This window comes from Chiloscyllium punctatum, chromosome 25 (assembly GCF_047496795.1).
Source record: "Chiloscyllium punctatum isolate Juve2018m chromosome 25, sChiPun1.3, whole genome shotgun sequence".
In the NCBI taxonomy this organism is placed as follows: domain Eukaryota; kingdom Metazoa; phylum Chordata; class Chondrichthyes; order Orectolobiformes; family Hemiscylliidae; genus Chiloscyllium; species Chiloscyllium punctatum.
This window is the reverse complement of record NC_092763.1, coordinates 65,443,362-65,467,710: the sequence shown is the minus strand read 5'-3', so window position 1 is coordinate 65,467,710 and position 24,349 is coordinate 65,443,362. Positions and strand designations below refer to the sequence as shown.

At 40.9% G+C, this 24,349-nt stretch overlaps 1 protein-coding gene across 2 annotated transcripts in view; it reads left to right on the top strand.

Moving 5' to 3' along the window:
* The window catches only part of psmd10 (proteasome 26S subunit, non-ATPase 10), a 41,161-nt gene that overhangs the window by 3,659 nt on the left and 13,153 nt on the right, over positions 1-24,349 (top strand). Inside the window, exons 2-4 of one of the 2 annotated variants that reach the window (XM_072595450.1) lie at positions 4,072-4,222; positions 9,862-9,960; positions 13,675-13,821. In XM_072595450.1, the coding sequence (XP_072451551.1) occupies positions 4,202-4,222; positions 9,862-9,960; positions 13,675-13,821 (267 nt within the window). In that variant the 5' untranslated portion in view covers positions 4,072-4,201. The remainder of the gene's footprint in view (positions 1-4,071; positions 4,223-9,861; positions 9,961-13,674; positions 13,822-24,349) is intronic. The other variant, XM_072595449.1, reaches the window with a different exon arrangement.

Sequence of the window (24,349 nt, the reverse complement as noted above, 5' to 3'; positions counted from 1 at the left end):
CATTGTCACTGTAATTCAAACTGTTTTATTTGGAGAACATACTTTAAAATATTCAGCATTTGTTTCCCATGAATATTTGAGATTTAAATCTAAATTGAAATTGCCTCTTCAATTGCTAAAGCACAGGAAACATTTTGTTGGTTTCTTGCTGTTCCAGACTTTTGAAATACTTTTCCTGACAGCTTTCACATTAGCCAAGTATCAATTTGTTTAAAGAAAATAATTTTTGAAAAACCTGAATGTGGGTACCTGAGGGTTTGATTTAAGGACCATTGCTTGTTGTTGTCTAATTGACTGAATCATTTAGACAGTACAATTTAGAAGTTTCTGGATTGTATAAAACTCAATAATCTTGTAAGTAGTGGACAGAATAACAGGCTTCAAGATGACTGAGAATGTTGAAATAGGCAGACACAATTTAGTGTAGTTGAATGTGTGACTGTCTTCATAATGATAACCACCTTTGGCAAGGAAGGAACGAGAGAGGAAATGCAAAGCTCACATTGGCTCTAGACTTTCTCCATTCACAGGTAAAGCATGCCTTCGGACCACCGCCCACCCCTCCACAACCTGATCCAACAGATTCAATAGCTCCCCAGTCATGAGACAAAAATGAAGAAGCCAACAACGGTGAAGAGTTAAAGGTTTAGATGGAGAGGAATTTAAGTGTGTACAAGACAATTTTCTGATTCAGTATATGGATGTACCTACTAGAGAAGGTGCAAAACTTGGGAAATAAGGCAGGGCAGGTGACTGACGTGTCAGTGGGGGAGCACTTTGGGGCCATAATTCTATTCATTTTAAAATAGTGATGGAAAAGGATAGACCAGATCTAAAAGTTGAAGTCCTAAATTGGAGAAAGGCTATTTTTGACAGTATTAGGCAAGAACGTTCGAAAGCTGATTGGAGGCAGATGTTCACAGGTACAGGGACGGCTGGAAAATGGGAAGACTTCAGAAATTAGATAACGAGAATCCAGAGAAAGTATATTCCTGTCAGATTGAAAAGAAAGGCTGGTAGGTATAGGGAATGCTGGGTGACTAAAGAAATTTGAGGGTTTGGTTAAGAAAAAGAAGGAAGCATATGTAAGGTATAGACAGGATAGATCGAGTGAATCCTTAGAAGAATATAAAGGCAGTAGGAGTATACTTAAGAGGGAAATCAGGAGGGCAAAAAGGGGACATGAGATAGCTTTGGGAAATAGAATTAAGGAGAATCCAAAGGGTTCTTACGAATATATTAAGGACAAAAGGGTAACTAGGGAGAGAATAGGGCCCCTCAAAGATCAGCATGGCGGCCTTTGTGTGGAGCCACAGAAAATGGGGGAAGATACTAAGTGAATATTTTGCATCAGTATTTACTGTGGAAAAGGATATGGAAGATATAGACTGCAGGGAAATAGATGGTGACATCTTGCAAAATGTCCATATTACAGAAGAGGAAGTGCTGGATGTCTTGAAATGGTTAAAGGTGAATAAATCCCCAGGACCTGATAAGATGTACCCTAAAACTATGTGGCAAGCTAAAGAAGTGATTGCTGAGCCTTTTGCTGAGATATTTGTATCATCGATAGTCACAGGTGAGGTGCTAGAAGACTTAGGTTGACAAACATGGTGCCACCGTTTAAGAAGGGTGGTAAAGATAAGCTAGGGAACTATAGACCAGTGAGCCTGACTTCAGTGGTGGGCAAGTTGTTGGAGAGAATCCTGAGGGACAGGACGTACATGTATTTGGAAAGGCAAGGACTGATTCGGGATAGTCAACATGGTTTTGTGCGTGGGAAGTCATGTCTTACAAACGATTGAGTTTTTTGAAGAAGTAACAAAGAGGATTGATGAGGGCAGAGCAGTAGATGTGATCTATATGGACATTTGACAAGGTTCCCCATAGGAGACTGATTAGCAAGGTTAGATCTCATGGAATACAGGGAGAATTAGCCATTTGGATACAGAACTGGCTCAAAGGTAGAAGACAGAGAGTGGTGGTGGAGGGTTGTTTTTCAGACTGGAGGCCTGTGACCAGTGGAGTGGCACAAGGATCGGTGCTGGGCCCTCTACTTTTTGTCATTTACATAAATGATTTGGATGCGAGCATAAGAGGTACAGTTAGTAAGTTTGCAGATGACACCAAAATTGGAGGTGTAGTGGACAGCGAAGAGGGTTACCTCAGATTACAACAGGTTCTTGACCAGATGGGCCAATGGGCTGAGAAGTGGCAGATGGAGTTTAATTCAGATAAGTGCGAGGTGCTGCATTTTGGGAAAGCAAATCTTAGCAGGACTTATACACTTAATGGTAAGGTTCTACGGAATGTTGCTGAACAAGACCTTGGAGTGCAGGTTCATATTTCCTTGAAAGTGGAGTCGCAGGTAGATAGGATAGTGAAGAAGGCATTTGGTATGCTTTCCATTATTGGTCAGAGTATTGAGTACAAGAGTTGGGAGGTCATGTTGTGGCTGTACAGGACATTGGTTAGGCCACTGTTGGAATATTGCGTGCATTTCTGGTCTCCTTATCAGAAAGATGTTGTGAAACTTGAAAGGGTTCAGAAAAGATTTACAAGGATGTTGCCAGGTTTGGAGGATTTGAGCTATAAGGAGAGGCTGAACAGGCTGGGGCTGTTTTCCCTGGAGTGTCAGAGGCTGAGAGATGATTTTATAGAAGTTTACAAAATTATGAGGGGCATGGATAGGATAAATAGGCAAAGTCTTTTCCCTGGGGCCGGGGAGTCCAGAACTGGAGGCATAGGTTTAGGGTGAGAGGGGAAAGATATATAAAAGAGACCTAAGGGGCAACGTTTTCACGCAGAGGTTGGTATGTGTATGGAATGAGCTGCCAGAGGATGTGGTGGAGGCTGTTACAATTGCAACATTTAAGAGGCATTTGGATGGGTATATGAATAGGAAGGGTTTGGAGGGATATGGGCCGGGTGCTGGCATGTGAGACTAGATTGGGTTGGGATATCTGGTCGGCATGGACAGGTTCGAGCGAAGGGTCTGTTTCCATGCTGTACATCTCTATGACTCTAAGAGGAGGTCCATATGCTTTTTGTCAGTGGCCTTTCTACAGACATTAAACCATGCGAGCTTTACCTTTGCCTTTCAGTCATTTAAGGGTTATGAAGGTTCATTGATCAAGCTAGCATCACAACAGCCAATTGGTTTTGTTACGTTTTGCAGCAGAGCAGGAACAGGAGCAGAAGCAGCAAAGAATGCTTATGTTCACCTAGCCTGCTGCTGCAGCTGCTGCACTGCACATTCATTTGCACTGGTATCTTCCACCTGAAGCACCTCTGCATGGACGGGAGTCTCATCAGTTTTGGGAAACATTTAACTGCCCTTATCCAAGAATTCAGATTTTTCTGATGAGTGATGCAAGGACAGACTGAATTTTGTTTTCAGGTTACACTTTACCATAGGAGATTTTGGAGAACTAGCTTGTTTCCAGTTGAATTGGAGGGAATGGAGTGGCCACTAAGGACTGTGGGTTTAAGAACTTTACTGGTGATTTTTTTTTCCAAATGGGAGGATTCTTCAAACTCTTAATTTCTGTAACTGACAAGTAACTTTTTTGTTATAATCATTGTATGCTGTGTGTCAATTACTTGCTTAAATACTGGCTGTCAGAGTCTTATGAAAGCCGGTAATGCCATTGGTTATCGTGAAATGATGAAAAGAGGGACTGAGAATGTGCATAGGGTATGATCGGGTAGGGAAAGGGTTAAGTTCTGAGTTTTGTGAAACGAGATTCAGCTGAGTATGACTCAGATCAGGTAAGAACTTGCAGTTAACAATGGGGAGGCAAGGGTAATGGGTTAACAAGGTGGAAAAACATTAATTATGTCGATCCATTTAACAAGATGCGGTAGCATTCAATATATGAGGTCAGTTTAATTTTGTGAAAGTATTCATTATGTGAAGCCAGTTATTCATTGTGTAATAGCAGATGACTTGATCTTTACTATTGACACTAGCTGATTGTAATGGTCACCCAATTAATATGTATGTTGCTTTATCTGAATGCTCCTCCCTGTAAAATGACAAGATAGTTCATTGAGAAATTGTTGTTCCAGAGAAGTCCTTGAATTCATGTCCCTGTGCACATGGGTGATCGTTCTCACTCCCTCCGGGATCCGGAATAAAGATGAAGGCAAAACTGCTGTGTCTCTGAGCGTTTTGCTTTGACTGAGGGGAGGAAACGGGATGCCAGTTAGATTCAAAAAGGTAAATGAAGATACCTGCATTGAGGAAACATGTCCTTGGGTATACAAGATTGTAATGGTGTTTTAATTTTCATCTTGTGCAAAATGAGCATAGATAAAGAATTTGAAACTTCCTGGGAAATTCAGCATGCTATGATTACTCTTCCCTGAAAGTTATTTTGCAACAGAACTACTAATGTGTCCTTTCTCATTGCATAACATGGCTCTGAAATAGCTTGATCCCTAATTCCTTTCTTAATGTATTGCTTTAGAAATGTTTCAATTCTAAGGAAAGGTTGGATAGGCAAGAACTTTTTTCCCAGGAGCGTTTAAGGTTGAGAGGTGACGTTATGCAGATTCTAAAATCATGTGGGGCATTGATAAGGTGAATAGACAGTCTTTTTTTCTGTGGTAAGGGAATTTAAAACGAGAGAGCATAGCTTTGAAGTGAGAGGGGCAAGATATAAGAGACCTGAGGGCAGCTTTTCCACACACAGTGGTGTGTATATGGAATGAATTGCCAGAGGAAGTGATAGATCCAGCTACAGTTGCAACATTTAGTCAGGTATGTGAATAGGAAATGTTTACAAGGATATGGGCCAAAGGCGTGTGAATGGGACGAATTTATTTTGGGAAACTGGTAAACGTGGATGAGTTGTATTGAAGGGTCTGTTTCAATGCTGTATGATTCTCAACAAATTAATTTGTTGCCTAGGAAATGGCGAAGAGGGAGTGGTTTTAAATTCTGGCGGCAAGAAAGAGCATCATTGCTTTAATCGATGATCTATGTCAGTAGTCTGCTCCTTGTTCCTGCATGCTATGACATCTTAAACAGCCCTGTGACTCTATTTTACAATGTTCAAATTTTATTTACAGTGCATTCCGTATTTTGTAGTTAATGGTCCACAGCAGTAAAGACTAACGTAATATTTTACCATCACTGCTGTATCTTCAGTATGTTTTTTTTTACCTCAAGAAGAACTTGAATGGCTTTATTTCAACTTTTATTAGTGCTTTGACTCCCAATGTATCTGAAAAAATATTACCATTTGTTGCCAGAATTGTATATTGTCCTCTTCATTAATCTCTTAGCTATTCTAATAACTAACTTTTTGTTTTCTTCAGTTGTGCAAGGCTTTTATATAACTCAGAGGCAAATAAATATATACCTGGGACTGTCATCAGTTTAAGTACTCCTGATGTCTCTTAGTATTTCTGCTGTGATATGTGACATGGCAAAGTAAAGGAGATTTTTTCCAAAAACAATTGGTTGACCCTTCACACAGATATTAAAGTTGTTGTTGATTGCTGCAAGGGTTGCTTGATCTGAAGGTTTTGATTAAAGTAAGACATTTTAAATATAACCTAGCTTGAAAACTCAGCACAATACTGAAGGAGTGCTGCACTGTTGTTGGTGCACATTTTGAGTGAGAAGTTACATAGAGCCCCCATTTATTTTCCCAGATTTGATGTAAACCATCCACTGGTTATATTTGTGGAAGTAAAATAAGATGTGAAATTGTACAGTGACTTTGTCAACAGCAAGTTATGATGAAGCATGGTATAGCCAATAAAGGACTTTTCATGTCTTACTACTTGCGTAAGAATAGTGAAGCCAATCTGCACACAGGAAGATCCCCAAACTGCAATGTGATAATGGACTTCAAGGTTTGTGTAAAAGTTTTTAGCTTGGTTGCTGGTTGTTGTATCTGTGGGTATGTTTGCCAAGCTGGGAACGTGATTTCCAGACGTTTCATCCCCTCTCTAGATAACATCTTCAGTGCTTTGGAGCCTCCTGTAAAGTGCTGCTGTACTGTTATCTGGAATTTATTTGGTTCCGCTCCTCTTGTTTCCAGTTCCAGTCATTCGTTGTAGTGGCTGGTACATTGGGTCTAGGTGTATATGTTTGTTGATGGAGTCCATAGTTGAATGCCATGCTGCTAGAAATTCTCTAGCTGTTCTCCTAAGTTCTTTAGCTTGTCATGTGATTGTTGTGTAGTCCCAGTGGAATTTGTGGTCCTTGTCATCTGTGCATTTGGCTGCTAGGGACAGCTGGTTATGCTATTTAGTGGCTAGTTGGTGTTCATGGATGTGATTGCTAGTTGTCTCCCTGTTTGTCCTATTTTAGTAGTTCATGCAATCTTTGCATGGAACCTTGTAAATTACATTAGTCTTGCACATGATGGATGTAGCGGCTTTTGTTCTGGTGAGTTGTTGTCTGAGCGTGGCTGACATGAATCAGTTGTCAGAGAAGATTGGCTGTTAGTTCTGAGAGGTTTTTTATATAAGGTAGCATGGCTTGTGCGTTGTATTGTGGTATGTCCTCGTGTTGTTTGTCTGCTAAGCATCTGCGGATTAAGTTATGGGAGTGTCTGTTCTTGGTGAAGACTCTGTAGTGATGTTCTTGTCTTCGCAGGTCGGGAGTGCTGCAGTGTGTTGTAGCCTTTTTGAACAGGGTCCTAATGCAGCTTCTCTTGTGTGTTTCTGTAGAATAAACAGCACACTACAGAACCTACAAAAACATGGACTGATAGCCAGGATTGATTTACAAAGGCTGAAACCAGAAGGTCACAACACCCCAAGATTTTATGGATTACCCAAGATACACGAACCAGACCCATTGGTGGCACTTCCATCACATAGTGGCAAAAGAACTCCCAATAAAAATTGAACCATCTAATCAGCAGGTCTAAACTCTCTATACAATCATCACAGGAATTCCTAGACAACATCAAGAGCATTAAACATAGACAAGGATGAAGCAATGGTCTCATTTGATGTAAGGGCACTGTTTACTTCGATTGACAAAACTCTCTAGTTAGAGAGACAATAGCCAACCTCCTGGACAAACAGAACAGACAACATGACGGGGAACCTATCAACAAGGTCTACATACTCAAACCAGACCTGTGCTTGCTTGACGATGCACTTCACGTTCAAAAACCAAATATGAACAGATTAATGGGATACTAATGGGCTCACCTATCTCTGGGCTCACAGCAGCAGTAATGCAAAGATTGGAACAAACAGCCCTCCCACAAACCATACCCAAACTCTGAATCAGATGCGTGGACAACACTTAATGATATCGTTAAGAGAACAGAGATCGAGAACACACACCTGATTATCAACACCATGCTCAAAGGGATCAAATTTATGAGAGAGCAGGAAATAACCAACTCCCATTTCTGGATGTGATGGTAGAAAGAACACAGAATGGCGAATGCACTACAAGAATGTACAGAGGAACCTCGATTACCCGGGTGAAATGGGCAGGCACTATTTCGTTCGAATAATTGATTAGTTAGTTAATTGATTCAATGCCTCTTCTCTGGGGCTGAGTTTTCTAAAGTTAACATTTTCCACGTTCTGCCTGCCTTGCTTCCTCTCGCTGTCTCGGGGGTTTGTTTCTCAGCAGACACACACTTGTGTATAAGGGACCTGCAGCACTGCTGAAGCCTCACACCCCCAATCAGTTCAATGGGGATTGACACAATGAGCACTTGCTAAGTCCACTCCCTGTTCAGGAGAGTAAGCAGCAGCACACCATGCATGAGCCACTGTTTACCCCCCCCCCCCCCCCCCCCCCCCAACCCCGTCTGCATCCACCCCCTTACCCCCGCCCGACTCCCAGCCCCATCCAACTGTGTCACCCAGTTCGTCCCTGCCCATCCGCCTTCCACCCCCCCCCCACCAACACCACCCCAAACCATCAACACCCCCCCCACCAACACCACCACCACCATCACCACCAAACCAGTCCAACCCAACCCATCCAACCACACACCCCTGTTTGCCCCTGCCCCACCAACATTCCGCCCCCAGCCCCGGGAGCTGGACTGGACACCAATAGTAAGACTATTGCTGCCTTTGGAGTGGTGAGTTTCCAAATAGTAAACACACAGACAACACACTCCACCATTGCCCTGTACGCTTCAATGTTGGAGGGATTACCTGGGGAAGGAGGGGTTCAGGGTACATGCCCTTGTAGGACTCCAGGGAAAGTGTGAGGAGAAAGTGAGAGACGGTGGGCAGTCAGTCATTTGGAGAAAGTGCTTGGGCTCCCATCGGTGTCCAGGACTGTTCCTGGCAGAATTTTACTGAGCCAAGTTCATTTTTAAACATTCTAAACAAAGACGCGATCAGTGTTGGAAACATCTCTTTTGTAGTGTTTCTATTGGGACCAAATCTCCATCAGGTAATCCAGTATTCGGATAATCGAGGTTCCTCGGTACAAGAAAATCTCACACACCAATCAGATCCTGAACTACAACAGTAACCACCCAATCACACGAGGAGTTGCATTAGGACCCTGTTCAAAATGGCTATAATACACAGCAGCACTCCCAAGCTGTGAAGAGAAGAACACCTCTACACAGTCTTCACTAGGAACTGATATTCCCGTAACTTTATCCACAGATGCTTAGCAAACAGACAATGCAACGAAGACATGCCACAATCCAACATGCTAGCCACACTACCTTATATGAAAAGCATCTCAGAACTAACAGCCAGGCTTCTCTGACCACTCCAATTCATGACAGCCCATAAACCGACTGCCACGTTCAGACCAACAACTCACCAGAACAAAAGGCCCTATACCCATCATGTGCAAGACTAACATGTGCAAAGACTGCATAAACCACTATAATAGGACAAACAGGCAGACAACTAGCAATCCGCATCCATGAACACCAACTAGCCACCAAGCACCATGATCAGCTGTCCCCAGTAGCCATACACACAGATGAAATTCGACTGGGACAACACAACTGTTATTGGACAGCCAGAGAATTTCTTGAAGCATGGCATTCATCCATGGACTTAATCAACAAACATAAAGACCTAGGCCCAATATACTGACCACTACGCCAAACAACTGGAACCGGAAACTGAAAGCAGCTGGAACAGAACCAAATAAATTCCAGACGACACAGGATAACAGCACTTCACAGGACGCTCCAAAGCACTGAAGATGTCACTTAGACAGGTGACAAAGCATCTGCAAATCAACCTCCCAGCTCAGTGAACCTACCCACAACTACGTGATAATGGACTCTTAAACCTTAGTCATAATCTGTTTTTTAGAGATACCTTCAATGAACTTCAGATATAACTGTGTTTTTTTACTCCACAGATACTGAGTACTTCCAGCATTTTAAAATTATTTTATATATTGAAGGGGTTGAGTTAGTTCATTTGGTTGGATGACTGGTTTGTGATGCAGAATAATGTCAATAGCACAAGTTCAATTCACGCACGGACTGAGGTCACCAGAAAGGTCCTACCTTCTCAAGCTCACCCCGTACCTTAGATGTGGTGACTCTAGGGTTAAAACCACACCAGCTGTTTCTTGCGCTCTGTCTAGTTTGAATCCAAGTAGATCTGCCTTACAGCCAGGTGAGTTGTACTCGCCGCTCCTCGAGTCATAAGTTATGATGCGTGCATTTTACATGTGTTGTAGCTTTGAGCTATGGATAAGGATAGTAGAAGCTCTAATTTATTTTCAACGCATATTCTGCTTTTCAACTACTGGCTATATTTAGCTTCAGTGTCCTTAAAATGATTTATAATAAATCAGTGAAGGTTATTTATGTGAAGTCTGTGGACTCAAAAAAAAATTTATGGCAATAATTTTATTTCCTTCTCCTGTTTGCTCAGGATAAAAGGACAGTGTTGCATTGGTCATGTTCAGCCGGGCACAAAGACATTGTAGACTTTCTGTTAAGTCTCGGAGTACCTGTAGATCCTAAAGATGATGTGAGTAGAGTTGGTTAATTCTTCAAGTTATTTCTTATTGTTTACTGTTGCAGTGAATTTTAAATTGCTTTTTCTTGTGTCATACTTTTCCATTGCTAAGTCACCTCTTTATTTGTAATGCTTCTTGCCTTATCCTTACTCTGCTTCTCTTCTCCATTCCAAATGTCTGGCTGTCTACCTGTTTCTTTCACTTGAGATTGTTCTTAAAAACCTTTAACACTCTGGACATGGTTCTTGTCACCTGTCCTCGTCAGTTTTACGCCTGATAAGGAAAATTTTTTTGTACTCCCAGTGAGGGTGCTGCCTCAATGAAAATATGCAGGCCAGTGTTTTCACAGGTTACATGATCATCATAAAATCAGTGCGACTGTGAATTTCTAAATTATTTCTTCAGTTAATGTACAATCCATAGAAAAATATCAATAACAAAACTCACTAAGGCCTGGAGGTTGGTATGGGAATCACAATGAGCACTTAATTTGCAGCAAATGCTTCTGAGGTAGGATGCATGCAATCTTGATGCCATGTGTGGTTGCATACTTGAGCAGAGGCACAAAACTAAGAGGCTAGCACATGTTCAAGGTAGTGTGTATCTCCAAAAAGGGAAGTTTATTTTGATTCGAGCTGCAAGTCATTTAAAAGTGAACTTGATCTGCAAAAGATAATAAAATGGCACAGCATAGCAGATAACCGCCTTCTAGATTCTCTGAAAATGTATTGGGGGCATAGTTACAGGAGGAGACGGGCACTCTATGACCAGAAGACAAGGAGGCTCACCAGAAAGATACTAGCCATTGCAGTGGATGCCAGTAGTATTGCTTTGGTGATTTGGATGCAGTGACACAGTGATTAATGATTTCAGACAAATGATGCATCGTCAATTGTCATATCCTGATCTGAATTTGATTGAACTGATCAGTTCATCAACATCACCTTCCTCCACTCCACCCCATCACCATTGACACTCACTTTGGTATCAGTGTAAGTGACATCAGAATCAGTGAAAAGTTTTTCAACTAAGTTCAGAAAAAGAGGGTGACCAGCAGCAATGTTGTCCATTTGAAACTCCGATTAATGGTGACATTGTTGGTGAAAATAAAAACTTAATTAGTTTGCATCTGAAAGGGTCAGTGCATTAGACATCCCAAGCACCAATGATTTGTGACAGGAACTCTCACAAGTTGTTGAAAGCAACATAACAATGGATTTTTAAAAACTCTGCACTAAAAAAAATCTTGAGGTGAATGTAAGACAGAAATGGATGAGGCTCTCTCTAGTTGGATCCTTTTTAGATTCCCAAGTAGCAAAGTAACATACACAATTTTGCAAAGGGAGAGAGGGAAACCGGAGAGTCTCAGACCAGTTAGTCCAACATCTAATGTTAGAAAGTTGCTGGCATCTTTCATTACGAATAAAGGACTGAACATTTTGAAAATGTCCTGCTGATCAGAGAGAGCCAGTGTGGATTTGTAAAGGTAGGATATGCCCTAGAAACCCGACTGAATTTTCTGAATAGGTGATTGAAGTGATGGATTAGGGAAAGACTACATAAAATTGGAGTTGCAGTGGGTAGCAAAAAAAGGTTACCTTGGAGTACAAAGGGATATTGATCAGATGGGCCAATGGGCTGAGGAGTGGTAGATGGAGTTTAAGTTAGATAAATTTGAGGTCCTACATTTTGGAAAAACAAATCAGGGCAGGACTTATACACTTAATGGTAAGGTCCTGGGGAGTGTTGGTGAACAAAAAGACCTTTGAAGTGCAGTTTCATAATTCCTTGGAAGTAGCATCGCAGGTGGATAGGATAGTGAAGCAGGCAATTGGTATGCTTTCCTTTACTGGTCAAGCATTGAGTATAGGAGTTTGGAGGTCATTTTGCAGCTGTACAGGACATTGGTTAGGTCATTGTTAGAATGTTGTGTGCAATTCTAGTCTCCCTCCTAAAAAAGGATACTGTGAAACTTGAAAGGTCTACAAGGATGTTGCCAGGGTTGGAGGACTTGAGCTGAATAGGCTGGGGCTGTTTTCCCTGGAGCATTGGAGGCTGGGAGGTGACCGTATAAAGGCTTTGAAATCATGAGGGGGACTCCCTAGAAGGCAAAAGCATATGGTGAGAGGGAAAGATTTAAAAGGGACGAAGGGGCAACTTTTTCATTTAGCAGGTGGTGCATGAATAGCATGAGCTGGCAGAGGAAATGGTGGATGCTGGTACAATTACAGCATTTAAAAGACATCTTGATGGGTGTATGAGTGCTGGCAAATGGGACTAGATTAATTTAGGATATCTGGTTGACATGAATGAGTTGGACCAAAAGGTGTGTTTCCATGCTGTATACCTTTATGACTCTCATTTATATGGATTTCTGAAAGTTATTGGATTCAAAGCTCACATGGCAGACTGTTGGTAACTTTGAAACTTCTGGAATTAATTGACAGCATGCTACTCTAAGAGCAATTCAGGAGCCTTCAAGTTTCAATATTGATTTGCTACTTTGGCAATGCGTTGGAAAACCATGTGTCCAGACATGCTGAGGGATATTAATCTAGGTGATAGCAATGTATATTTGGAAGCATAAACTCACAAAGAAAACAGTGATAAGAAATGATTATTTCTGCTGGTTGATTAAAAGGGATATGGTTTTAAATTTAGTGGGAGACCTCCCAGGAGTGAAATTAGGAAACATTTAAATGCAGGCAAAGGATGGCAGAAGTTTGCAACACTCTTCCACAAATGACATTTGAGGCTCGATCAGTTTTTATTTTGAATCTAAGACATTAAGGAATCTGAGTCATAAGCAGAGATATGGAGTTAATTCGCAAATCAGCCATGCTCTTTGTAAATCCCAAAACAGGCTTTAGAGATTGAGATAAGGTTCTGTTTCCGTGTTCAAGTTAGTTATTTTTTTAAAATGAATCACAAATCAAATTAGAAACTGTAACACTAAGAAACTGAATATAGTTCCAATTTCCAACAGTATCACATAACACTGCTTAGCTTATTGAATTGGAGCATAACATTTCTTTTACTGTGCTAAGTTAATATCCTTTAATTCCAACTTCTGAAGTGCAATCTTGCTCTTCCTGTATCAGGCTTCTATTTTCCAGTGTTACTATTTTTATGATTTCTCTTGGTGAGCTGGCTAAGTGGCAATTTGTACCAAGTAAACTGGTGTTTGGGGAAAAAAAGTTGTACACTCTTCAAAAACTACTAATATGTGCAGTATTTCACTTGTACCCTTTCACATCTCCCCAGTTGTTTCGCTACTGGCAATAAAGTCTAAACCAATTTCCTCTTAAAAGTGCCCAATTAAGGAGAAAGAATCGCCTAGGTTATTGTCTACGTTTACACCATAAGAGGGTGCTCATGCAAATGAAATCGTGTTGTCAGGACAGATTGCAGAGAAGTCTTGATCTTCCATTTTGGGGTTAGGTTTTAAAATCTGGCTCTAAATAGTACTAATTTTCAATTCTTTGTCATTATTTAAATGAGTCTAATAGAAATTATAAAATATGGAAGTGTTGGAAAACAGATGGAAAATAAAAATGTTGGCAATTCACAGGACAGTCCATAGCTGTAAACAGAAGGTGATCTGTTCTGTTAAATGTATCCCTCCCTCAGGTGCTGACTGAATTGTGATTACCAGCATTTTGCTTCCTAATACTCTCATATGACTGAGTCCCTAAATTGGTGTTCTGGCAATGTTGATTTTGCAGGTTGGCTGGACACCCCTGCACATCGCTGCATCGGCAGGTCGAGAGGAAATCGTAAAAGTGCTGATTGGTAAAGGAGCACAAGTCAACGCTATCAATCAGAATGGTTGCTCACCACTGCATTATGCTGCATCTCGAAACCGTTATGAGGTATTGAATCACTGTTTCAACATACGGCCATTTCTATCTAAATTTCAGTTTTTATTGTTCTTCTGTTCATCCATCCTCGTGCAGTCAATATTCATTGTGCTTGTTTGTGATTAAGGATTGAAGCATTTTGATCAATCTTTCCTTTCCATTTAAACCATTTTGTTGCATTCATGTAAATGGATCCCAGGTCCAAAAGACATAAATATCATTATGCAATGCCAGTTTGTTTTATGTTCAAGTTGTGTTGCAAAGTTTTACTTAGTGAAAGCATTTACAGGACAGAGCAATTATATGCAATTCCTGCTATTAGTTAATTCACTAGATATGGATGTCGCTAGCAAGGCCAATTATTTATTTCCCATCCTTGATGGCTTTTGAATTGAATTGAATTTATTGTCACGTGTACCGAGGCACAGTGAAAAGCTTTGTTTTGCGAGCAATACAAGCAGATCACATCGTTACGTAGCATAGATAAATCAATAATAGGTAAACAGCAGCAAAAAGAAAAACTCAGATACAAGCGAATGTTAAGAGTTTGAGAGTCCATTCAGTATTTGAGCAGAGGGTGATGAGTCATCTTCCCAATTATGGGCTTACTAACTCATTTCAGAGGGCAGTTCAAAGTGAACCACATTGTTGTTCAAAGTTAAAAATCACACAACACCAGGTATAGTCCAACATTATTGTTGGTCCAGAGTCACTCACAGGCCAAACCAAATAAGATTGGTGAAATTTCCTTCCCAAAAGGGCAGTAATGAACCAGGTAGGCATGTTGAATAATTGAGTGGTTTTAGAATTACTGATACATGCTTTTATCATTTAATATGGATAATCCCTAGTTTGGTAAGATTTGAACTCTTGTTTGAATTGCGGTATCTTTACAGTGCTGAAGGAGGAGGCCATTTGGCCTTTTGTGCCTACGCCAGTTTTCTGATCGTGTGACTTAGTGCAATTCTCCTGCTCTTTCCCCATCACTGCGCGTTAACTTATGTATAATCATTTAATGCCTCTTGAAATCTTTGAACGTGCCTGTACAACACTTTCAGGCAATGCATTTCAGACCCTCACCAATTTCTGTTTGGAAAAGTTCTTTTCGCTCCCCTCCTATTTATTTCTTTTGCAAATCACTTTAAATCTGTGCTGTTTTATTCTTGATCCTATTACGAGTGAGAACAATTTCTCCAAGTTCACTTTAACCAGATCTTTCCATGATTTTGAAAACGTCAGTCAATACTTTTCTTGGCTGTCTTGTCTCCAAGGAAAGTAGTCCCAATATCTCCAAAATTCCCATAAATTTCTTATGTACTCTGTCTAATGCGTTCACATTCTTCCTAAAGTGTGACACCCAGAACTGTACTCAACACTGTGCTGTGATCTAATGAATCTGTTAGTCCTTTCTGTTGCAAATCTTGCAATATAATGGGTATGTTACCATATTTTAAGAAGTACTTGATCCTTCAGCAAGAACCAGTTTAAAGTCAATTTCTCATTCCACACATTTCAGTGTGGCTTCTGAAAATGTTTGGTGTTGTGCTGAGCTTGCTTATTTGCTGACGTACCAGTAGTTTTCTCCTTGATTTGATCAGATCACTATAAACAAAGCAATGTAGATTTGCAGTATTAATTTCTTGTCTGTCTTTTCTGGTAGTGTCTATCCTACAGAATGGATCATGTTTCTGACATGATTGTTTAACACGTCAAAGCAGTCTGAAGTTTAGAATTCAGAAGCATTCACATTGGTCCTTTAACCAAACATATATACTGACCATCTTAACATTTTTTAGGTACAAGATAAAATCTGGCTTAGTTTGTACATTATGCGGAAAATGTTTAGATTTGACAACTTCCTCCCATCTAAAGTTATACTGTGGCCTAACCACTGAAGCTTTCCTTTCCATCAAATGCAGGCTTGCAAACCTCTACAGCCCTCTGATATTCAGCTAAGTAGCCATCTAGCACATGTGAGCAAATTGACGTGTCTATGGGCTACGCAGTCATAACGGCATTACTGCATTCCTGTCCTCACCAAGTATCTGCCTGGACATTTTCTAAGAACATTAATTAGACCATTAACATACAAGGGGCCTGACATAATCTTTGTTCTTTGTTCCTTGCAATGTTCCGTCTTGATTATTGGCAGTGGTGTGTCACAGAATCACTGTAAATGTATGAACAAGAGTAGGCCACTTGTCACCTGCCCTGCCACTCAAAGAAATGATCTGACTTTAACTTCAACTCTATAATCCCACTTATGATAATCTTTTGTCCCTTTAGCAATCAAGAATTACAGCTACTGTCACTGTCAATCATTAAAATATTTAGCAATTGTAGGCATTGGTGAATGCTTATAATTGTAACCTGATTGAACTTGAGAAGCTTAAATCATTGCAGGCTGCTTGCAGAAACATTACAGCAATCAGTATCGCAATGCTAAATATTTTATTTTTTGTGTCCCACTGTCATAAACTGTACTTATATCTTCTTTTCGTGAAGAACCCGATGTGGTTGTTTAAAAGGTTTTTTAGTATAGGTATGTTGAAGTGATTTCATCCAAATGTCTTCACTGGTAGATGTTGCTTCATAATTTTTTTTTAACTTTCAGCTTCCTCCTCCTTTGCATGTTCCCTATCTTTCATTGCAGAAGCATGAGGTTTGGCCTTGTACCTATAAAGACTTTTCATTATGTTCTTGAAATTAAGGAACAAATACATGCTTGGCAAACCTTTCATCCAGAAAAAGTGATATTGCTCACAATTAGCCAGATAATGTTAGTTTGAATATGAACTCAACTACCGCATAAACTATTTTAAAGGTCAAAGTGTCATTGTTAAGGAAGCAACACTTCTGGTCAGTAATGGTTTCATTACCGGTTGGTTAAGGAACTTTGCAAATTGGTTTCAGGCTTCGTATCATAAATCACCAGTATTCTTAAGATTATTTCCTGTGTGTTTGTTTTGCTGAGCTTTTTAAACATTTATTGCAAGTGGATCTCTTGTGGCTATTTTATATGGTCATAAGTATCATTATTGTGTTATATACAATCTAGAATTCTTCTACTAAATCAAGATTGGTCTTTACCTAAAGTCACTTGTTCTATAAACATTGAGTGAGCTGAGACTTTAGTTGTTCTTCAGGCTACACTTGTATTGTACTTTTAAGCACATGCCAAAGTGCTTTGCGATCTTTTGGATTACTTTTAAATATGGTCAGTATTGTGAAAGCAAATGTGGCACCTTCTAGGCAGCAAACAACACACCCCATTGTAATACTTGTATTGTTTGAGGGAGGAATGTTGACTGGGATGTTCAAGAGAATGCCCATTTTCTACCCTGAGCCCTCCTTGATTTGTCCCATTGGATATTTTATGTTACTGTAGTAGGTTGACAAGATTAGACAGTGATTTCAGATATTCTAACTGAACTGTCTTGGTGGATGTAGGTTTGCTCACTGAGCTGGAAAGTTCATTTTCAGAAGTTTCTTCACCATGCCCGGTATCATCATCAGTGAGCCTCCGAATGAAGCATTGGTGGTGTAGCCCGCTTTCTGTTTATATGATTAAGTTTCCTTGAATTGGTGGTGATATTTCCTGTGGTGACATCATTTTATATGGTGATGTCATTTCTTGTTCATTCTGTCAGGGGTTAGTAAATGGGATCCAAGTCAACGTGTTCGTTGATTGATAGAGTTCCCGTTGGAATGCCATGCTTCTAGGAATTCTCGTGTATGTCTTTGTTTGGCTTGTTCTAAGATGGGTATGTTGTCCCAGTCGAAGTGGTGTGCTTCGTCATCTGTATGTAAGGATACTAGTGAGAGAGGGTTGTGTCGTTTTGTGGTTAGTTGATGTTCGTGTATCCTAATGGCTTGTTTTCTGCCTGTTTGTCCAATGTAGTGTTTGTTACAGTCCTTGCACAGTATTTTGTAGATGACATTAGTTTTGCTTGTTGCCTATAGGGTCTTTCAAGTTAATTAGCTGCTTAGAGGTGTACAAGATGATTAGGGGTTTAGATAGGGTTGACCATGAGAACCTTTTTCCACGTGTGGAGTCAACTATTACAAGGGGGTGTAGCTTTAAATTAAGGGGTGGTAGGTATAGGACAGATGTTAGGGGTAGATTCTATACTCAGCGAGCAAGTGAGTTCATGGATTGCCCTGCCAGTAGCAGTGGTGGACTCTCCCTCTATGGGCATTTAAACAGGCATTGGATAGACATATGGAGGATAGTGGGCTAGTGTAGGTTAGGTGGGCTTGGATTGGCGCAACATCAAGGGCCAAAGGGCCTGTACTGCGCTGTATTTTTTCTATGTTCTATGTTTTAGTGTTTTGGTGGGTTTGTGGGCTACTATGATGCCAAGGGGTCTGAGTAGTCTGGCAGTCATTTCAGAGATGTCTTTGATGTAGGGGAGAGTGGCTGGGGTTTCTGGACGTGTTTTATCTGCTTGCATGGGTTTGGAGTTCAGGAATTGGCAGACTATGTTCATTCGGCACCCTTTCTTTTTGAATACACTGTGTACAGATTATTTTCCTTTGCTCTGTGTAGTTCCTCTGTGCTGCAGTGTGTGGTGGCTCATTGAAATAATGTTCTAATGCAGCTTCGTTTGTGGATGTTGAGAAGATTGCTTCTGTAGTTCAATATTTGGTCCGTTTGTGTTGTTTCCTATAGATGCTGGTTTGAAGTTCCCCATTGGCTGTTTGTTCTACTGCAACATGTAGGAATGGCAGTTTGTTGTTTTCCTCCTCTTTAGTGAATTTTATTCTGTAAGGGTATTATTGGTGGTCCATCCACGTAACGGACCCAAAGTTTGGGTTAGATGGTTGGCAGAGCTTCTGCATTACTGCCTCTGCTAAGAATCCTGATATCTGAGATCCCATGGGTGTTCCGTTGGTTTGTCTGTAGGTTTTGTTGTTGAAGGTGAAGTGGGTAGATCCACTAGCTTGACAATACTGTCCTTGCTGATGAAGTTGGCAGTGTTTGCCATGTGTGTCTTTGGTTTTTGTAATAGTGTAGTCAGTGTTTCCTTGGCCAGGTTGATGTTGATGGATGTGAACAGGGCTGTTATGTCAAAGGAGACCATTATTTCATCCTCTTCTATCTTGGTGTCTTTGGTCTTCAGGAATTAGGTGGAGTGGCGTGAGTCTTCTACTAAGTGTTTTAGTCTTTGATGTAGCTCCTTGGCCAGGTAGCGAGACTATGGGTCTGAGGGGGTTGGGGGTTGGGGGGTGGGGGGGGAGGCTCCTGGTAATTTTGGGTAATCTGTAGAAGCATGGTGTGTTGGACATGACCCACTCTCACTCGTATCCTTACATATGGATGAGGAAGGACACCACTTCATCTGGGACAACACATCCATCTTAGGACAAGCCAAATAGAGACACGCACAAGAATTCATAGACACATGGCATTCCAACTGGAACTCTATCAACAAACTCATTGACTTGGATCCCATTTACTACCCACTCAGGGGGGGAAAAACAGGAAATGACATCACCAACCCAAGGAAACTCAAATATATAAATAGAAAGCAGGCTATACTACCAGTGCTTCATTCCAAGGCTCGCTGAAGAATGTCTGAAAACTAACCTTCCAGCTTAGCGAGCAAACCTACATCCAGAACCTGAACCTGAGCTACAAATCTTCTCAAAACTCGTGAACGGCCTTTGTATCCATTTTCAAAAAAAAGCACAGAGCTAACTCTGATATTTTAGATCAATTCGCATTCATGGAACAAAAAAAGTGCAGACAAAAATCACAATCATTAGAGCAGCCAACCTAAATTTTAGAAAGCAAATTGTATTAGAGGAATTTGATTAGAATTATTTGCCAAGGATACAGAGTTGGTGGATATGGACATTCCAGAAAATGAGAAAAAGCTGCACAGAAGACTGTAGAATTTTTAAAGGGTGTGGACTTGAAGGAACAGTAGCAAATGAGACTGAAAACTGGTTAGAAGGACTAAATTAGGGCTACTTTCTCAGTCATTTGAAGTGGATGGCAGTACTCCATGGATCTGTTTAGGGATTGCTTCTGTTTAGAATGCCAGATAGCATCCTGCAGTTCTCAAGGTTGCTAATGATAACTAAGTAGATATTGAGAAGTTGGAATGAGCACCAAGGTGGGATACAATTCGGTGTCAATCCAAATGAGTTTGTTCACCTGACATTTTATGCCAAAAGAGAACAGAATTGAAGGCTCCAATTCACAAAATGTTAAGTTCAATATTTTAACAATCTAATCAAATATTAATCTGAATGTATAAAATATAGAAAACTAGATGTAATGGTGGTGGTGTATGAAATATTTTTTGAATTCTAAACAAAGAATGTTGAGAGAGTATAACACAAATTTCCTAGAATAATGATCAAAACAAAATCCTCTTTCTACACTGATGATTCTACTGTCTTTCTGATCTTGATATTTCCTGGGACCACGTCAGCTAATTTCCTACTGCCCTTGCAGGCTGCTCTATTCCCTTTTCTGATTTAATTCATGGCCACATTTCAGTTTGAAACAAAACTTTTTCTTTTATTTCTCTGGATGCCCTGCCGTCCTGTTATTGATGGCTTTTTTTCATGAATTTCTTTCTCTTCCTCCCACTGTACTATTGATAACTTGATTTCTTGCAGTTCTTCTAGTGACGGTGATGTCCATAACTGATTCCAACAAACCCAGCAAACCACAAAAGTAAGATAACACAATTATTGCATGCCCTCAGAGTCAGAATTTAATAGTTGTAACTTTGAATTGCCCACTCGTGGACTATTTGACTCATTTGAATTTTGAGTAAAAACAGAACATTTTATCCTGACACACATGAGTGGTGTGAATAGCAAGGGTGAAAGATTTAGACCACAGGAAGACAAGCTAGTCAGATGAGCACAACAATGGCAGATCACGTTTAACCCTGAAAAACATGACGTGATGCATTTTGGGAGGATTAACATGGTCTGGCAGTACATGGTGAATAGTGAAACCCTGGGTAGAATTGAGGATCAGTGGGATATTAGTGAGCATCTACTTAAATCCTTGAAGGCAACAGGCCAGAGAGTTAAGGCGGCATTTGGGATGCTGGTCTTTGCTAGGCAAAGAATTCAAAAGCTGGGAGATTATGAAATAGAGGACATGTCATAGGTCACAGCCGGAGCACTGTCCAATTCCGGTGACCACACTATGGGAAGGATGTTATTGCAATGAAGAGGGTGCAGAAGAGAAGCACCAGGAGGATGTTGCACTGGCTGGAGTGTTTCAGCTATGACGAGGGACTGTTGTAGGCTAGAGTCGTTCTCCTTGGAGCAAAGAAGGCGAGGGAGGTCCTGATTGCAATGTTTCAAATTATGAATAACAGAGATAATGGAGAAAGGAAGAAACTTCTCTTAATATGAAAGAGTTAATTACCAGAAGGCATAGATTTAACATACAGGGCAAAAGGATTAGAGGGGATTTAAAGAGAAATCATTTCACCTAGAGAACGGTGGGTAACTGGAACTCAGTGTCTTAAAGGGTGGTAGTGGCAGGAAGGATGTTACAACATTGAAGAAGTGTTTAGCTGAACACTTAACACCATAGCAAGCAAAGCTATAGGCCAAGTGCTGTGAAATGGAGTCAGAGCGAATAGGTGCTTGATAGCTTGCACTGACATAATGAACCCTCTTTTCATGTTATAGTACTCTGACTCCATCCTGGAAATACAGTTCCTTGCAAGTAGAATTGCAGGTAGATAGGATAGTGAAGGAGGAATTTGGTCTGCTTGCCTTTATTGGTCAGTGCATAGACTGTAGCAGTTGAGAGCTCATGTTGCAGCGATACAGGACATTGGTTAGACCACTTCAGAAATACTGCATACAATTCTAGCCTCCCTCCTGTAGGCAGGATGTTGTGAAATTTGAAAGAGTTCAGAAAACATTGACAAAGATGTTGCCAGGGTTTGAGGGTTTGAACTATATGGAGAGGCTGAATAGACTGGGGCTATTTTCCCTGGAGCATCAATGGCTGAGGGGTGACCTTGTATAACTTTACGAAATCATGAGGGGCATAGGGTGAACATATAAATGATTTCCTGTGCCCCATAAGAAGAAGTGGCACCCTCTCCTCCCTGACCTATCACCTTCATCCCCTCCCCCACTCACCCATTGTACTCTATGCTACTTTCTCCCCACCCCCACCCTCCTCTAGCTTATCTCTCCACGCTTCAGGCTCACTGCCTTTATTCCTGATGAAGGGCTTTTGCCCGAAACGTCGATTTCGAAGCTACTTGGATGCTGCCTGAACTGCTGTGCTCTTCCAGGACCACTAATCCAGAATCTGGTTTCCAGCATCTGCAGTCATTGTTTTTACCCATAATTGCTTACTGTCTTTATTTCCCTTAGTTTTTGCTAAATTCGACTGCTCGCAAGGTCAGGTTGAATGTTTGCAAAGTTCAGCAAAACCAAGCTGTCTCCTTGATTGCAAGATTCAGCAAAGTATTAAATTTTGTTAATTTTCCATTACACTAATTAGACTACACTTTCTAGTCTAATAGTTTAGGGTGTAGGTTTGCTCGCTGAGCTGTAGGTTTGATATCCAGACGTTTCATTACCTGGCTAGGTGACATCATCAGTGGCAACCTCCAAGTGAAGTGAAGCTGTTGTCTCCTGCTTTATATTTATATGTTTGTCCTGGATGGGGTTCCTGGGGTTTGTGGTGATGTCATTTCCTGTTTGTTTTCTGAGGGGTTGATAGATGTTATCTAGATCTATGTGTTTGTTTATGGCGTTGTGGTTGGAGTGCCAGGCCTCTAGGAATTCTCTGGCATGTCTTTGCTTAGCCTGTCCCAGGATAGATGTGTTGTCCCAGTCGAAATGGTGTTTTTTTTTCATTAGTGTGTAGGGCTACAAGGGAGAGAGGGTCGTGTCTTTTTGTGGCTAATAGTCCGTATCTCTGTCTTCTCCTCTACAATATTCTCCTTTTTTCTGAGTGGAAAAGATGAGAAATATTCGTTTAGCACCTCTCCAATCTCCACAGGGTTCACACACCACTTCCTACTTCTACCTTTGACTGTCCCTATTCATACCCTAGTCATCTTTTTATTCTTCTCATACCTATAGAAAGCTTTAGGGTTCTCCTTTTATTCTATTTGTTAAAGACTGCTCATGTCCCCTCCTTGCTCTTCTTAACTCTCCCTTTAAATCCTTCCTAGTTAATCTGTAACTCTCCATCGCCTCATCTGAATCATCTCATCTCAACATCACATAAGCCTGCCTCTTCCACTTAACAAGAGACACAATTTCTTTAGTAAACCACAGTTCCCTTACCTTATCACTTCCTCCTGCCTGACAAGGACATGCAATATCTGTTCCTTAAACCAGCTCCACATTTCCATTGTCTGCATCCCCTGCATTTTGCTACTCCATTCTATGCATCCTAAGTCTTGCTTAATCACATTACAATTGCCCTTCTCCTATCTATAATTCTTGCCCTATGGCGTGTACCTATCCCTTTCCATTGCTAAACTAAATGTAACTGAATTATGGTCACTCTCTCCAAAATGCTCACCTACCACCAAATCAAACACCTGGCCCAGTTCATTACCAAGTACCAGATCCAGTATGGCCTCCCCTCTTGTTGGCCCTTCGACATACTGTGTCACCTACACACATTGGACAAAAACTGATCCATCTGACGTACTAGAGTTATAGCATTTCCAGTCAATGTTGGGAAAGTTTAAAGTCCTCCATAACGACCATCCTGTTCCTTTCACTCCTACCCGGAATCATTTTGCCAATCCTCTCCTCCACATCCCTGGAATTCTGCGGAGGTCTTTTTTTTTTAAATCTCCCAGTAGTGTGACCTCTCCTCTCCTGTTTCTAACCTCAGCCCTCAGTAGATGAATACTTGTCAAAAGTCTTTCGGCCACCGTTATGTTGTCCTTGACTAACAAGGCCACACCTCTGTCTCTTTTACCACCTTCCCTGATCTTAATGAAAGATCTAAACCCTGGAACCTGCCACATCATTCCTGACCTTGCTCTATCCATGTCTCCGAAATGGCCACAACAGCGAAGTCCCAGGTACCTATCCATGCTGCAAGCTCACCTACCTTGTTCCGGATACCCGTGGCGTTGAAGGAGACACACTTCAAATTAGCTAGCTTCAAATCTGCCAGCATACTCCTGTGACCGTGGAATGGTCGCATAATGGGAGAGAGAGGCAGAAAATAAATTGAGGGCAAATTGTTTACACTGTTGTTCAGTCATTGAATGAAATCTGTTCTTTTGTACAGATATGTTCACTTCCACTGTTAAAATGTCTGCTGTAGTCCTAACATTCTACAGGATGTCACATCGTCACAGATTACATGGAATACTGTTAAAAGTGTGTAGTATCTTCAACCAGCAAAAGTGTGTGTTCCATTGCAATCATTAAATATTGATTCCCCTGCCCTAATCAACAAAGTGGGTGACTACAGTTAGCCTCATCCATCAGGGAGCCACCTATCCATGAAGATTGAGCAAAGATTGCAAGATGAATATTGGGAACACTGAGGCTAAAGGTGAGG